The sequence below is a fragment of the Aphis gossypii genome, chromosome 1 (assembly GCF_020184175.1).
Source record: "Aphis gossypii isolate Hap1 chromosome 1, ASM2018417v2, whole genome shotgun sequence".
NCBI lineage: Eukaryota > Metazoa > Arthropoda > Insecta > Hemiptera > Aphididae > Aphis > Aphis gossypii.
The window spans coordinates 22,772,990-22,787,699 of record NC_065530.1 but is presented as its reverse complement, the minus strand read 5'-3'; the positions used below and the strand labels follow the sequence as shown (position 1 = coordinate 22,787,699).

Sequence of the window (14,710 nt, the reverse complement as noted above, 5' to 3'; positions counted from 1 at the left end):
GATTAGATTTTAAATTTTAAATTTTAAAATGATTAAACTAAAAATAAAATTCGTATAGATGATATATAACCTATTGATGTACGATTTATTTGTACACGATTTGTAAAATTTAAATTTTAGTCGTTGAAAATGAATATAATAATGTTCAGGTATACTTGCTATGGTATTGAAAATCATTTCATTTTCCATTTTTTTTTCAGTTTCTTTATAATATCAAATTTCGATGTAACACGATATATTTTATAATTTTGTGAAATAAAATACGACTTTTTAGTTTTTTTTTTTTTTTGATTTTTCAAATTGTATTTTTTTAATTTACAGGATATTTAAAATTTTAATTTTTTTACGTATATTCTAGGGACATGTGAATATTTTCCGAAAACTAATACGAAGTCACAAGACAAAATCATATTGATAAATAATCAACCAATAAATTGAATGGAGTAGTATAAAAATAAATCCAATGGCATTATTCAATGTCTTTGATAAGTAAGTTATAACCCCTTAAAGTGTATGAGTTAAGAATAAAATATAATTTTAATACAGAAACAGATGATATGTATATCATGATATTTTTGTAAAACATATAGGAAATAACTAAAAGAAGTAAAAGAAGACGCATTCCAATATTATTATATTTTTCTGAAGGATGTTTGAACATAATAAAAGGGTCTGAAAATGGTCTTTTGAATTTAATAAAGTACGAATATTTTCGTTTATTCTATCCTAAAACGTTTTAAATCTAATTTGACATAAGAATATAATATCTATTGTAAAAGTTAATTATAATTAATTTTGACTTTATATCACATAACACGTATTATTATACATTAAATTCTCTACTATATTATTGTATAATTTTAAAATAAAATAAAATAAAATATAATTGTACATGTTTATCATCAATACTTCAAAGACTAAAAAGGGTTGAATAATAATATCATATATTAAATTACATTTTTTTTTATTAATTTGAACAAACAAAAAAGAGTGTTGCTTATTTTGCATGTTTCTAATTTATTTTCAATAATTTGTTATGTAAAAATTATTATAACATCTTATGTTAAGTATAATTAATTATATTTATAGTTATTTATTAAAGAATGTGTTGTTTTTCTTATACAATGTAATTTTATCAATAATTTTGTCCCGTCAACATTGCATATACAATACCAAACATTTGAAATAATAACTATATCACATTAACAACTGAGGAAGCAATTTCTTTAGTCAGATTCACTGAATGAAATATTACAGTTATCAAAAAAATTAAAAGTATAGATTTGGTGAGTACAGATTAATGACCTAATAAACATTACAGCCTGACTTGCATTTTCGAGAGAAATGATAGGACGTTTTCATTATTTAGTAAAATATGGATTCCGTGTTTATTCGTTTGAAGAACAAACGTATGTTACTATGCTGTGTTTTATGTTAACTTTATAAATTATCACAAAGACAACGCAGTTATGTGGAAATTCACAGCAGTGTGTTAAAACGAACAATAATTCATAATTATGAATAGTATGAACACTGTTTTTTTGTTTGTAGGCATAATTCTTCAGTGCATGATAATCGTTTCGATTATTTGTGACTTATTATATAATGAGACTCATTATCACTAAAATTTATCGCATATTACATACATTTATTAAATCTTTGTTAATTTAAATAAATAATAATGTATTTGTTGAAAACATTTGATTTAAAATCAAATTTTAGATAGGAGAAAAATAAAATTAAGTGTGACGTTTAGAAGCGCAAATGTTACTACTCACTAAAAATCAGTTCCTTTGACCATACAAAACTCGTACATGATAATCACTTCTTAAAATTTTAATACTTACTCATTCTCAAAATATTTTAAGAAAATTAGAAATAAATATTTATTGTTACCATAAAATTATTATTTTACCCCTGAGAATTAATCGAGCGGAAATACATATACATATATGAAATATCTAGGTCAGCAAACTAATTGTATTTACTTAATTTTCATTCTTATAACTACTATATTATGTACGTCATGCGTTAAATACATTATATATTAATCAGAGCTATTAATATTACAAATATCATACTGTTTATAAGACATTTTAAATGCAGACCAATTATTTCTGTCTACGTTTCCATTTTATTTTGTCGTTATTATTAATATGTTGGTATAAAGTATTAAACGGAATATCTTAGTTAACATCACTTTTTTATTATACAATTATTATTCATTACTTGAATTGTACATACATTATACAATATACATGTATAATATAAACGGAATACTTGATAGGTTTCCACTTTATGTATTGAATATCTAGATTTTACCCGTTTTGTGTCATCTACTGAAGACGACTAACAATCGTTGCTAAGATTATATCATGGTTAACGAGAAAACTCAGACAAATTCAATACATATTATATAATACATCATAATTTACAATACAAAATGTACACTGAATAACATGAAGGAATAGTGATAATCTTGAAATAAATGCATCTTATAAAGTGGATTTAAAAAAGAGATAAAATACTATTTTTGATCGAACGTACGTTTGAATGTACGTGATATTTTTACCGTCTTTGTGTGATAGCTGAAATACCGGAACAGTTAACTCTTAAACACGATGGTTCCGGTATTTGTATTTATTTTGTTTATAAAGCGCCAGACAACAAACGACGTAGTGTTTTCCAAAGGAAATAACAACGATAATAATATATAGAGTAAAAGCAAGATAAAATTTTGATTAGATTTTAAAATATCTCCAAAGGGCTATGTTATAGACTGTAATAGAAGACTATGGTGCAGCAGTTCAAAGCATCCAATATAGTCATATAGATCAGACAATTTTGCTTTGTAGGCCATGTTGTGGCCAAGAACATTAAATTGCACTTTACTACATGTAACATAATATAAGTTATAGGAAAAACATAATGTAAAAATTATATAACACGAGTAAGCATTAAACGGGGCGTTGCGAACATCAAATGGTCGATGCTTCACATAAAATTTAAATTTTTCTCTTAAAATATTAAAAAAATATAATGAGATTTTGTCAATGATTAATCACTTTGATTATATTTCATCACAAATATTTTTATATATTTTTTTAACCTAATAACTAATAATGATTACTTACGAGTATTTTGCTTTAATAGTAATATCTATGATTTGAAAGCAATAAAATAGTCGATCGGAAAAATAGGATTTAAAAAATAAGCAAATTAGTATATAATTATTAATTTTTTAGGTAAAAATAATGCAAAATAATGATATATCTAATGTAGTAGCGGAAATACAAAGGAAATAAAATTCAACAAGACAGCAATAACATGTCGAATAAATATAATTTATATTGTAGACGAATGTAAGTTGTGACGATAGAGAAACAACAATGTAATATTTAATTTTAATTTTTAAGGCGATAACCTTTATTGAAAATACACACTGTGAATTGTTTAAATTATTACCTCATATATCTCATAGAAAATATATTAACGGTAATATATAATAATTATACAGTGGATAAACTTTTGAATAATTATATATATATATATATATATATATTGAGTGTTTGCATTGTCTATCGTTTAATTGTACATAATCAAGCGTTATTAAAAAATCCAACGACTAGTATTGCTGGGTCAGTGGTAAATTAGTTGTCTGCGTATTCAAATATTATGTAATACACGCGTGGCGCGGGTCGTATATTAATAAAGTATATCGGTTTAACACCTGTGAGCAGAGTACTTAGTCGACTTTTAAAAATGATACATCACGTGATAAAATACGAGGTTATCACGTGGAATTTTTAAAATACATACACGACGAAATGAGACATTTTTGAAAAGTGTTGGTAAATTTTGAATCCGAACGACCATCCAGCTGTGTAGGATTTCATGTCTATATGTTATAATATTATCGCATTATATGGTAGCTGCTGGTATTATATAGTGTAATGTAATATGGCCGATACTATAAGCAATAATTTCACAATTTTACGACAACGGCGGGACAGATAATAAACAAATAGATCGGGACCACAGATACACATTATAATATTCCCACTATACAATATTAATCACGTTCAATAGTGATAGAGAAGCAAATTGAAACGTACACGGCCAGTGAGCTCAAATGCGATAATGGATTGGTCAAAAGTGACGATTGCAATCGATTTGACTTTAATCGTCGCCGGCTACGACTGCGATTTTCTATCATAATATTAAACTATATTATAATATGCGTGACATTATGACGTAAGTATATTTGTGTGTTAGTATTAAACATTATTTGACATGAAAAGGGATAAGTTTATAGTGTAATAATTGTATAATGTATTATTATGTTCTCGACGTGCACGGTATCAAATCGCTATGGCAAATCTGGACGGACAAAAGTTCACCGACTGTAAGCTGGTAACTAGGTACGTAATATTATTACAAAAATATAATAGTGTGCGATGGCAGTTTATTGTAGTTGGTGGTTGCGTTATTCGAATTGAATAGACGCGTTTGGCAGCTGTACCATTCCCGACGAGTGTATTATCACATGCTATTATAATAATACGACGGATGATAATAATACGGCATTGAATAGAAAATCTATTGACGAGACGAATTCGAGCAAGATGTCTTCGCGATACCCATTATCCTTTTTGACGGTACGTCAAAGGTTCACTGTAGCATTATATAACTAACAATATTATACTATGGCGGCAGGCAGCTGGGTACACGGTAAGTGAACTTTATAATATAATGTTATAATATCATCGCATGGAGCGGATCAGCACTTGTTTGGTGCGCACTTATGGCGTATAGTGTTCCGTCCGAGTGCTACAGTATGTAATGTGCGTATCGTATTATATTTCAGGCATTTCATTAATTTCGTAGACGCGAATTATTTCGAGTGTTACGAGCTGAGCACACAGATTGATTGTGATTATCCTCAAACGAGCCACTGATATGAGACGCCAGTGTGTGGTTGTAATAATGTTGTGATGCCGTTAAATTCTATGCTTGCGAATTAAACACTGCGATTGAAACCGAAAACACTGTCGTAGGTAATATTGTATTGTGTACAGATCAGATCAGATTTAGTGCGTGTGGCATATCGAAATTTCAAACGTACCTAACACAAGTACACAACGTCTGTTTTTCTCCGTTTATTTTTATCAGCGGTTACATTTGAATAATTTGTATTATTAGTATTATTAGTTTATTATAAATAAATCAAAATCGACAATTCCTACTGTTCTTAACTGAATCCAAAATTATTATGCCCTGCTGTTTCGAAATATAATCTCGAATTGCGATGCGACTATACGCATAGCCGGAATGATACTATCGCCGTTACGGGTACTCTAGGTCAATATGTATGTAATATATTGGGTTTTGAATTACGCCGTAGTATGTAGGCTGATGCGGTATTTCATTGCGTGACAAAGCAAGTTTATTCTGACATCAATAAAGTTGTCTCTGAAACGAAGTGTGTTCCATTACAGTATAAATCAAATCAACCGATGGTTTCTGGTGGTCGTCGTAATGCAATTTTTTTCATCCCGTTAGATACTTCAAAGCCGTTAAAATGTGTGTATTAAATTAAACATAAAATCTAATAATATTGATTTAACAGTAAGTTATTATCGCGATCAAATGATGATAACAAAAATACTCAAAAACAAAAATTAATATCTTTACATATATATTTTTAATATTATATAAGACATTAAGACATATCGGAAAAATATAATTAAATCGAAACCATCATTTAGCATGAAGAACAGTTATTAAAAACAACATACGCGAGTTCGATTAAAAAAAAAAAAAAATCATAAATATAATTCCATTCGGTTTGTACATTCTTTTTTTTCAAAACCTATAATTGATGACCGTAGATTTCTACTCACGAATTTATTAACTTAAAATACCTAGTCATCACAAATTTTATTCACATTTATTACGATTATAATTTAAGTGCGGTTTTCTAAAAATTAACAATTATGTATGTATATTAGACTTTATAGTTGAAAATGATTTGATCAAGGCTGTATTTCTCACAATAGATTTTGGTTGAATATGTTTGTTAGTACCGCTTACTTGCGAGTATGCACAATAAAGTTGATTTTTTCCGTACGAGCACTAATCAAAGTGAACACTATTAATTCAACCATGACAATTTTGTGAGAAAGTGACACCGGTTTTCGTCGTTTTGTGCAATGGTGTTTTGAGAGATAGGATTGGTGTGCGATGGATCCAATTCCTTAGAGTATACAGATTATTATATTGCATGATGGAAAATGTGTTTGGCAAAATATCGAGAAATTCATCGAAAATGTGCTTCAATTTGAAACTTGTTCGACGTATTACTTGGTTGAATAAGTCTATGACGACTTAGACATTTCTATTTAATGTATTTCTTTTTATATATTTTTATTATACAATATAGAAGATACGTAGAATTATTTATAATGTTTTACCAAGATTAATACTGAAAATAGTTATTATTATTTTTAAAATCAGTTGTATAAAATTAATGAACAATATTTAAGGACACATAGTAAATAAAAAATAAAATCAATAGCACTATAATAATTATATTCTTAATTACCTATATTATAAAATTGTATATTTCATGTCTTTTTTAAGTTTATTATTTTTTATTTGCCTAACAACGACGCATCAAATCAATTTAAGTTTGCATTGATATAATCTAAATAAATCAGCGTCGGTAACAAGCAAATTGGTTTCGGGTGAATTTGTCTGGGCGTTTGGCGCATAAATCAAACGAGTGGGAGGGATCTTCTTTCCACCTAGTAGTGCCACCTCGCTCGCCACTAACCACCGCACAGCAATGCCACTACTACCGCAAATTGTGTGGCTCATTAGTATTCCAGTCGTTTACAGACAGGTTAGGTCAGGTATTAAGGTTGCAAACAATTTTTACTTTTTAGGGCTGTGTTTCTCTGTCTAAGGACAATTTAATTAGGCACTTAATTTGGATATGAATATACGTAACTATTGTAAATTTATAATATTTATAGGAAAAATGACGATTAATAAAATTGTTGAAAATCCAAACTATTAAATCGAATGCAAACATTTATGTTCAACTGTATACTCATGTTAAACTGTTCATAACTATCAAACTCTTTATTACCAACCGTTAATATACTGTATAACTAACTATTGATATATGCGTAGTATAATGTAATTTAATAATAATATGTAGTTAAATTTTTTAGCACTATCATATCCCGATATTAGTGTATATGCAAATATAATATGTGCATTGTGCGTAAGTCAATTTGTTTTGATTTATCCCATTTGTTTTATAGAAGTATTGATACATTATTATGTAGTACTATAATATAATACTATGAGTAAAGTTGAATAAAAAATAAATAAATAAACACACAAATTATTATAATAATCATATAATATGCTAATCAGAAATGCAAACATAATATAATTATTCAATTTAAATTATTATACAGCTAGTTTCTGCGGTATGATATGAATACTTTTATTAGGTACGTACATTTGCAAATTATTTAAATGAGTTTAAAATATAGTGATTTATACATGCAAGTTACATGCGTCTGATCAAAATTCTTTTGAATCGTCTGAATACATTTTATACAATCATATTAATAATTTAAATAGAATATTCTATAGAGCTGAGAAATATCGGTTTTACTTCTTGTTGAATGGTTCTGTTGTATTGTTATCATTTGATTAATTTTAAGTAAAATGTAGGTAGCTTTTCAACGAATAAAATATCCATATCATATTATACCTGTAATATTCATTATGATTTAACTTCACGTTTAACTAGGGGTAAAAATAAAATTATTATGAATAATAAATTATATAGGTAAATGTAATGAAATTGTCGAACTAAAACTAATAGGAAATTTATAGTTACACTCGTTTAATTATTTAAAATTGCGTATAATATATCAAATTGTCCAAGAATAGAACAAAAGGAATAAATTGTATTTTTTTTTTCATAATCAACGGTTGCCAGTGGAATTTTTTTATAGTTTATTCTGAATAATTTTTCCATTAGTTAAATTCGTTTTGGCGATTAATAGTAAAAATGTTTTTAACTATTAAATATTTTAATTGATAATCGCAATGTTTATGTACAGTAATAATATTAATAATCATAAAAATAAAACATTTTTATTTATCATAAAAAATTGTAAGTACAGGAAGCTTAAAAAATAAAATATAATAGACAAGTTCAGTTCATATTATTCTAAATTCCTATCATAACTTTGCTTAGTCCTCCACATACAAATATAATCTATAGAGTATATCGTACAAAATAACATGTCCCTGTATATTTTTTTTTTAAATTATACTTGCTCTTTTTAATAGATGGGCGAGTTTAGAAGAAAAAAAAATGTTTTCAATAAATAACAATTTGAATTGAGTGCAAACTGCACTACGTATGATACTATAACTAATGACCTATCACGGGAATATCGATTCGGTAGAACTGAAAATGGTTCTATGATGGTTGGATGCAACGATGGTTAGACGGTGTTGTATAATAGATATATTATACACAATAGTGTTATATTAGGACAGTGTAGTGTGTATGCATATCAAAATGTAATCATTGCAGTTAAGTTATCGTTGCTGAACCTTGTCGATTATTTTACGCTTGTATTAGTGCTAAGGACGAAATATGTTCCAATAATAATTTGTACTATATTTAACTGTTATAATGATTATTATAGTCTATTGTGTGCACATAAAACAATATTTGTCCCCTATAGCGGCTGCAGTTTACGTCATTAGTTATTGATAAATATATAATATATACCATTCGTCGATAAATAATATTTAATAGTGACGTATGTATATGTGTATGTGCATGTATAAAATATAATTGAATTGAGTTTTGCATCAGTGGAGGACGTGTCGACGTTATTGGCAATTTATTTATAGAGTGTTTAATTTCACATATTCACATGTTTATAATAAATAGTATGTGTTGACACGCGGCGAATTTAACGATGCAAAATCACTTTATATTACACACACAATTAGATTGCGTAGGACTCATTACACACCCTTTATACCAACCACTACTGATTCTCGCATCTTGTTTAATTGATCAATACGTCGCGTAATCAGCACTCAACTGCAATGGAGATGGCAACCAGATGCACCCCTCCATCCAAGGGTCCTTAACCACTAACCGTTAGATTTCGATACATATTGGTGTAGCTTCCATTAAAATGAACTTCAAAAGTTTCTAGTAAGTCGTAGAACAGTTGTTTAAGATAAAAATTTCTATTTAGACAGGTAATTACTAATTCCCAAGAACTTTTATCTTGTAAACCGTTTATGTTTAGTCATTTTCCTATATTTATTTATAAGCAATGTATTATTTGTATATGATACGATTTTTTACTAGCTGGTCAGAAAACTGAATTAAACATAAAGTAAAATTAAATTTAAATTGTCAAACTATATAAGTTCTCAATAAATGTATCTAATACTTTTACTTAAATACTCTTTTAATCACCGTGATTAGTAGAATAATATTATATTGTTATGGCCAATGTATGTAATGGGAAATTGTATACATTCTACAAAATTATTGACTGTCAACGTTTGATATCCGGCCTATTATGGTCAACGAATTTCTACGAGTATTCTTGATCATAAAAAGTTAAAAGCATATAATGTATAACAATTTCCGAGGCAATCATTCATTCCAATAGAGTGAACAAAATATTATTTCTGACGTCGATTGGTAAGATAATTTTTTTTGTTACACATTGAGAAATATGCCATTTGTAGTTTAGGATTTCAGATTATCATATTACCGCACCTACCACTTTTACATTGAATTACTGATAATGATTAAATGTATATGTGTTTTTAAATCAATAATTTCAAAATAGGTACCTCAAAATCTACACAACTTTTAATAAATAATACAATTTAAGCTGTTTACTTATTACGTATAACTTTTTAAAGAAATATTTTAATTATATAGTTAATTAATTTTTTATTTGAGTAGTACACAGATACAATATATAAGTAAAATTTATGAAAAAGGTTAGATAGACTATAAAGTGTTTAAAATCTACTAAATTTGAATACTTAATTACATTTTTATAACGTTTAATTTTCTAACAAATATACATACAAATAAGAAATATAAGTCCAAAAACAAGGGATAAAAATTATATTTTGTGTTATTTCACTTATATCAACCAAATACCAAATAGTATTATAACTCAACAATAAATTATATCATCATTTTTTACGAAACAATTATTTAAAATAAATTACCATTTGCTTTAAATAAATTAAAATTAATATTAATAAAATATTGAAGGTAACACAGCTTTCAATGAAATATATTATATAAAATAATTAAATAATTTTTTTTATGCAAATTAATAAAATTAATAATATTTAATCTACAAATTGGAACAATGTCTTATTAATATAAAATAAAATTTTTATTCTAAAAAAAAAAATACCATTTTATTAACTCAATGAAAAAGAAAGGGTTATAACAATCATACACTTTTGTACCGAATAATGGAAAACGTTTGGATAGTTTATATTTTATATTGTTATACAGTTCTCAATTCTACAGTTTTTATTTGCTTAATTTAATGTTTTTATGTTCTCAATTTCATATTATATATTGTAGTACATTTTTTGTTCACAGCATTTTTATTTTTGTGTAACGTTAGTTTAGTGTAGACACATACTGGTAATTTACTTCTTATTTATTTGAATTCTCTAACCTTTATTTTTCTTTACTTTCATGTTTCACTTGTCACAATTTGTATGGATTTGTAAACAAAAATAAAATAACAAATTCAAAAGAATACCAACAAGAATAATAAACAATAAACGATAACTATTTCAAAATTGTTAAACAAAATAAAGATAAAAATACTATACAAATATTTACGTTTAATGGGAGTAGTATTGGGAAAGCAATCAAATATCATTATTGATGAAGACAAATTTACATGTTCAAGCAAGTTCTAAGTTGTTTTAAAGATTCTGAAATATCAATAAAATAGTATATTATTGAAATATTTGTGTTATTTTATTATAGCTTTCTATCATCTTAAATGGTTTATAAAGTATACTAAAATATAGGGAAAGGGTATTCGAAATTCATCAGTTGGTTTAAGTTATATGTTTTAATCCCAATAATACGTATACATTTTAACGAATTTTAGATAAGTATATGGTTATTTAATTTAATCAACATAAATAAGATAGATTTATATAATAGATAAGATCATTTTTTTAAAGTGTATTATATTATTGAGTAGGTATTTCATATTGTTATGTTTCTATTTAAACATCTAAAGTTTGAATTATTGTATTATATATAATAATATATATAACACTGTTGAAATTTTAAAAATGTATGTTCTACAAAAAAAAAAAAAAATAGAAAACTATATATTGAATCTGTTAATATTTCAATGATAATGTAATGCTATATCATTATAGTCGAATTTATGTTGTTGCCAAGCAACGAGATTTTAAGTTCTGAAGCTGATTGATTTCTAACTGTGCACACAATACCTGTCTCAAATGCAAGTCCCTTGAAAGGGGATTATATCTAAATAAACTGATTCCTCAAATCTTTTATTTGAAATGAAGTAACCGAGTGAAGTAGTATGAATTGGCTATTCCACATCACAGCTAGGTTAAATTTCATTTTCAATTCCCAAAATTTTATATCCGATAAAATCTGATTTTCTGGTAAGTAGTAAAACTATACTTATCTTACGAGTTTCTATATTTGAATGTATGTTATTCTACACATTAATGTATAGTTGGTGTATTGTGGGTATTGAATGTTAAGTGTTATTTTACTGAATAGATCATATGTTAGTTAAAGAAAGAGAGAAACTTCTTGACCCTCTATATTATATATTATACTTATATAGACATGCACAAATCACATAAAAGTCGTAACTTAGACTCGTTTACCGATTATTATTATTTAGGCACCATATTATTCAATAACTGGCTATTTAAAGTGAATTCTTGTGCTTCTTAAAACAACGATTGATACTTTTATTCTTATGCTATTAATAGTTTAATTGGCCTTTACATTCAAGACTATTTATACAGTTTTTGAATCATTTTTTTTTTTTTAATTGTTATTAATGATCATACAAAATAAATATCATTGAATTTGAATAGATTTTGAGGGTAAGACTTTAAATTATTATCTAGAGTATTCATCAAGAAGCAATTTTAACTTAGGACAACTTATGTTAAGTTAGATTTATTTTGACCTAATTAAATCTTGATTTAATATTTTTCATCACAACGTAGTACGCATATTCATAGAAAATACTAAATTCTAAAGATATATATTATATTTTTTAAACAGACAGCGCCCTCTAGCTTTTAACAGCGTAAATTTCACCTGTGTTGAGGGTTGGCAGATTTCGCAGTACTAAACAAAAGTCGACAACTTTTTGATACATTATCGATTGTTCATAATATTACACGCGTTTTACTCATGTCGTCCGGAGGATAGCGCAACAAGTATGACAATCATGTATATTTTACATAATGTAATATATATATAATATAATATAGGTTATATAGTTACCGCATAATCGCGATCTCTTATAAAAACTCGTGTATAGTTATATTTAAATATAATGTTAATGGTAATAAAGTATTCTGACTGACCTTTGGGTGACGGCGATTCAACGTTTCCAAGATAGAACGGACCCTGTCTAGTGACGATCTCGTGGATGATTATAGCGAACGAATAGACATCACCTTTTTGCGTACCTTCCGGAGGTGGATCTCTGATCCGTAAAAGTTCTGGTGCGGTCCACAAGAATTCTAAACAATAAATAATATTTTTTATTTTAGTTTAGAATATATGGACTGAGAACTTGTATTCATAAACAAGACGATACATATGTATTTAAAAAAGATAGAACAGAAAAAAAATACATACAATTATTAAGAGAGATTATATTATCGTCGGTCATAGGTATATAACGCAACCATATATAACGTATATAACGTTTAAATAGGTACCAAGTTACAATGGGTAGTTAAATAGTATTATCATTTATAGTCATCTTAAACATATTTTTATTAAGATAGAAACATAAATTATAATAACTGCACTAGTGAAGTAATGTATTAAATAGATATATATTTTTTAATTTTAGCTAAAAATATTGTTGTCGTTTATTTAAGACTGAAATAATTTAGAAAAAGTTTCTTCCAAATTTTTTCTTTTTTTAATAAAATTATGTCCAATATTGATATTGTACCTACACTCCTTTGGAAATCGACTTTTTTGTGAAATACTTGTTTCATTGTAAATAATTACCTATAATATAGGTAATTCATAAGTATACTAATGATTTAAATATCTAAAAAGTATTTAAAGTCATTTTACACAATAAAATGTATTATCGGTTATATTTAACTGTTTTGAATTAATTTAATTATAAATAATTATAATTTATATATATTTTTAATTATTTAGAACTGCGGTTGGGGTCATCAATCAAATGGCAACTAATAATGTAAAAGAATACAATTTTTTATTAACTATAAATACTTATATAATAGTACTCATTTTTATATAGATTATGTAATTCTATAAATAAAAACCAAAAAAAAAAAAAAGATCTTGAATTAAGATTGCATTTTCATTTTAAACCGATAGTAAAACAGGAAAATTCCAGGCTTCATATTATCCATACTTATTAAATTTTACAACAGTTATAAATTAACGTTCATCAAAATATCGTATTATACATATTTAACATATTTATAATACATCCAAAACATATTTTCACAAGGTACAGCAAAAAAACCTATAATTCTATGAAAAATCATTCCAGTGACCCCGAAAATTTGGCTTAGGTATCCTAAGTTTATAACGTAATAATATATACAAAGACCTTGGGTTAGCACTGATATTAAATCATGCAGTCAAAGTACGCTACCATTATCCTTTCAGTATAAACTATAAGCTATTCAATTTTTTTAATAAAATATCTTCACTGTTCAGGTCATCGTGAAAATTCCTTTCAAACACGCCACTCACTCGGACCACTTTAAACATGATATGAACTACTAAGCGTTGTTCTATCTTTGTCATTTGAACTACTGACTTCTGTAAAGCTTTCATCTCGATTAGGCTAGAGTGGTAATATTATTCTGAATTTAAGCACAACAGTGTTATATTTCACCCTCATATCCGTTAAAATATCCAACTGTTATAAATATGTGCGATAGTGTTAACAAAATAAATGATAAATCAGTAAATATATTACAAACATAACCAAAGTTTAGAATCTAGATTGTATTGTACAATAAATTAAAATTATTGATGCGATATATTATACTATTTATAGAGCTTATTGTGTCTATAACTTATAATGGTAAATGAATGAAAAAATTCCTCCCTTACAAAAGTTTTATAAGAGGCAATCTATCAACCCCATAAACCTGCTAAACACATCACTGGCTAACTTTTCATTAAACTATCAATTACAATTATTTCATAATTAATATAGTTATTATATATTAATAATTATTAAAATGTATAAAAAGATATATTTTAATTAAATAAATAAAATAATAATTAATGAAATAATAATGATCATCCCTTTTAAACATAAAAGCAACTAAATAAATAACAATTACCCGTTTCGTA

At 26.4% G+C, this 14,710-nt stretch overlaps 1 protein-coding gene across 9 annotated transcripts in view; it reads right to left on the bottom strand.

Annotated features, from left to right (window-relative positions):
• Positions 1-14,710, bottom strand: part of LOC114129154 (atrial natriuretic peptide receptor 1) — a 273,402-nt gene that overhangs the window by 103,542 nt on the left and 155,150 nt on the right. For all 9 annotated transcript variants that reach the window (XM_050210999.1, XM_027993800.2, XM_050211002.1 and 6 more), the window contains one exon: positions 12,712-12,870. In XM_050210999.1, coding sequence (XP_050066956.1) covers positions 12,712-12,870 — 159 coding nt within the window. The remainder of the gene's footprint in view (positions 1-12,711; positions 12,871-14,710) is intronic.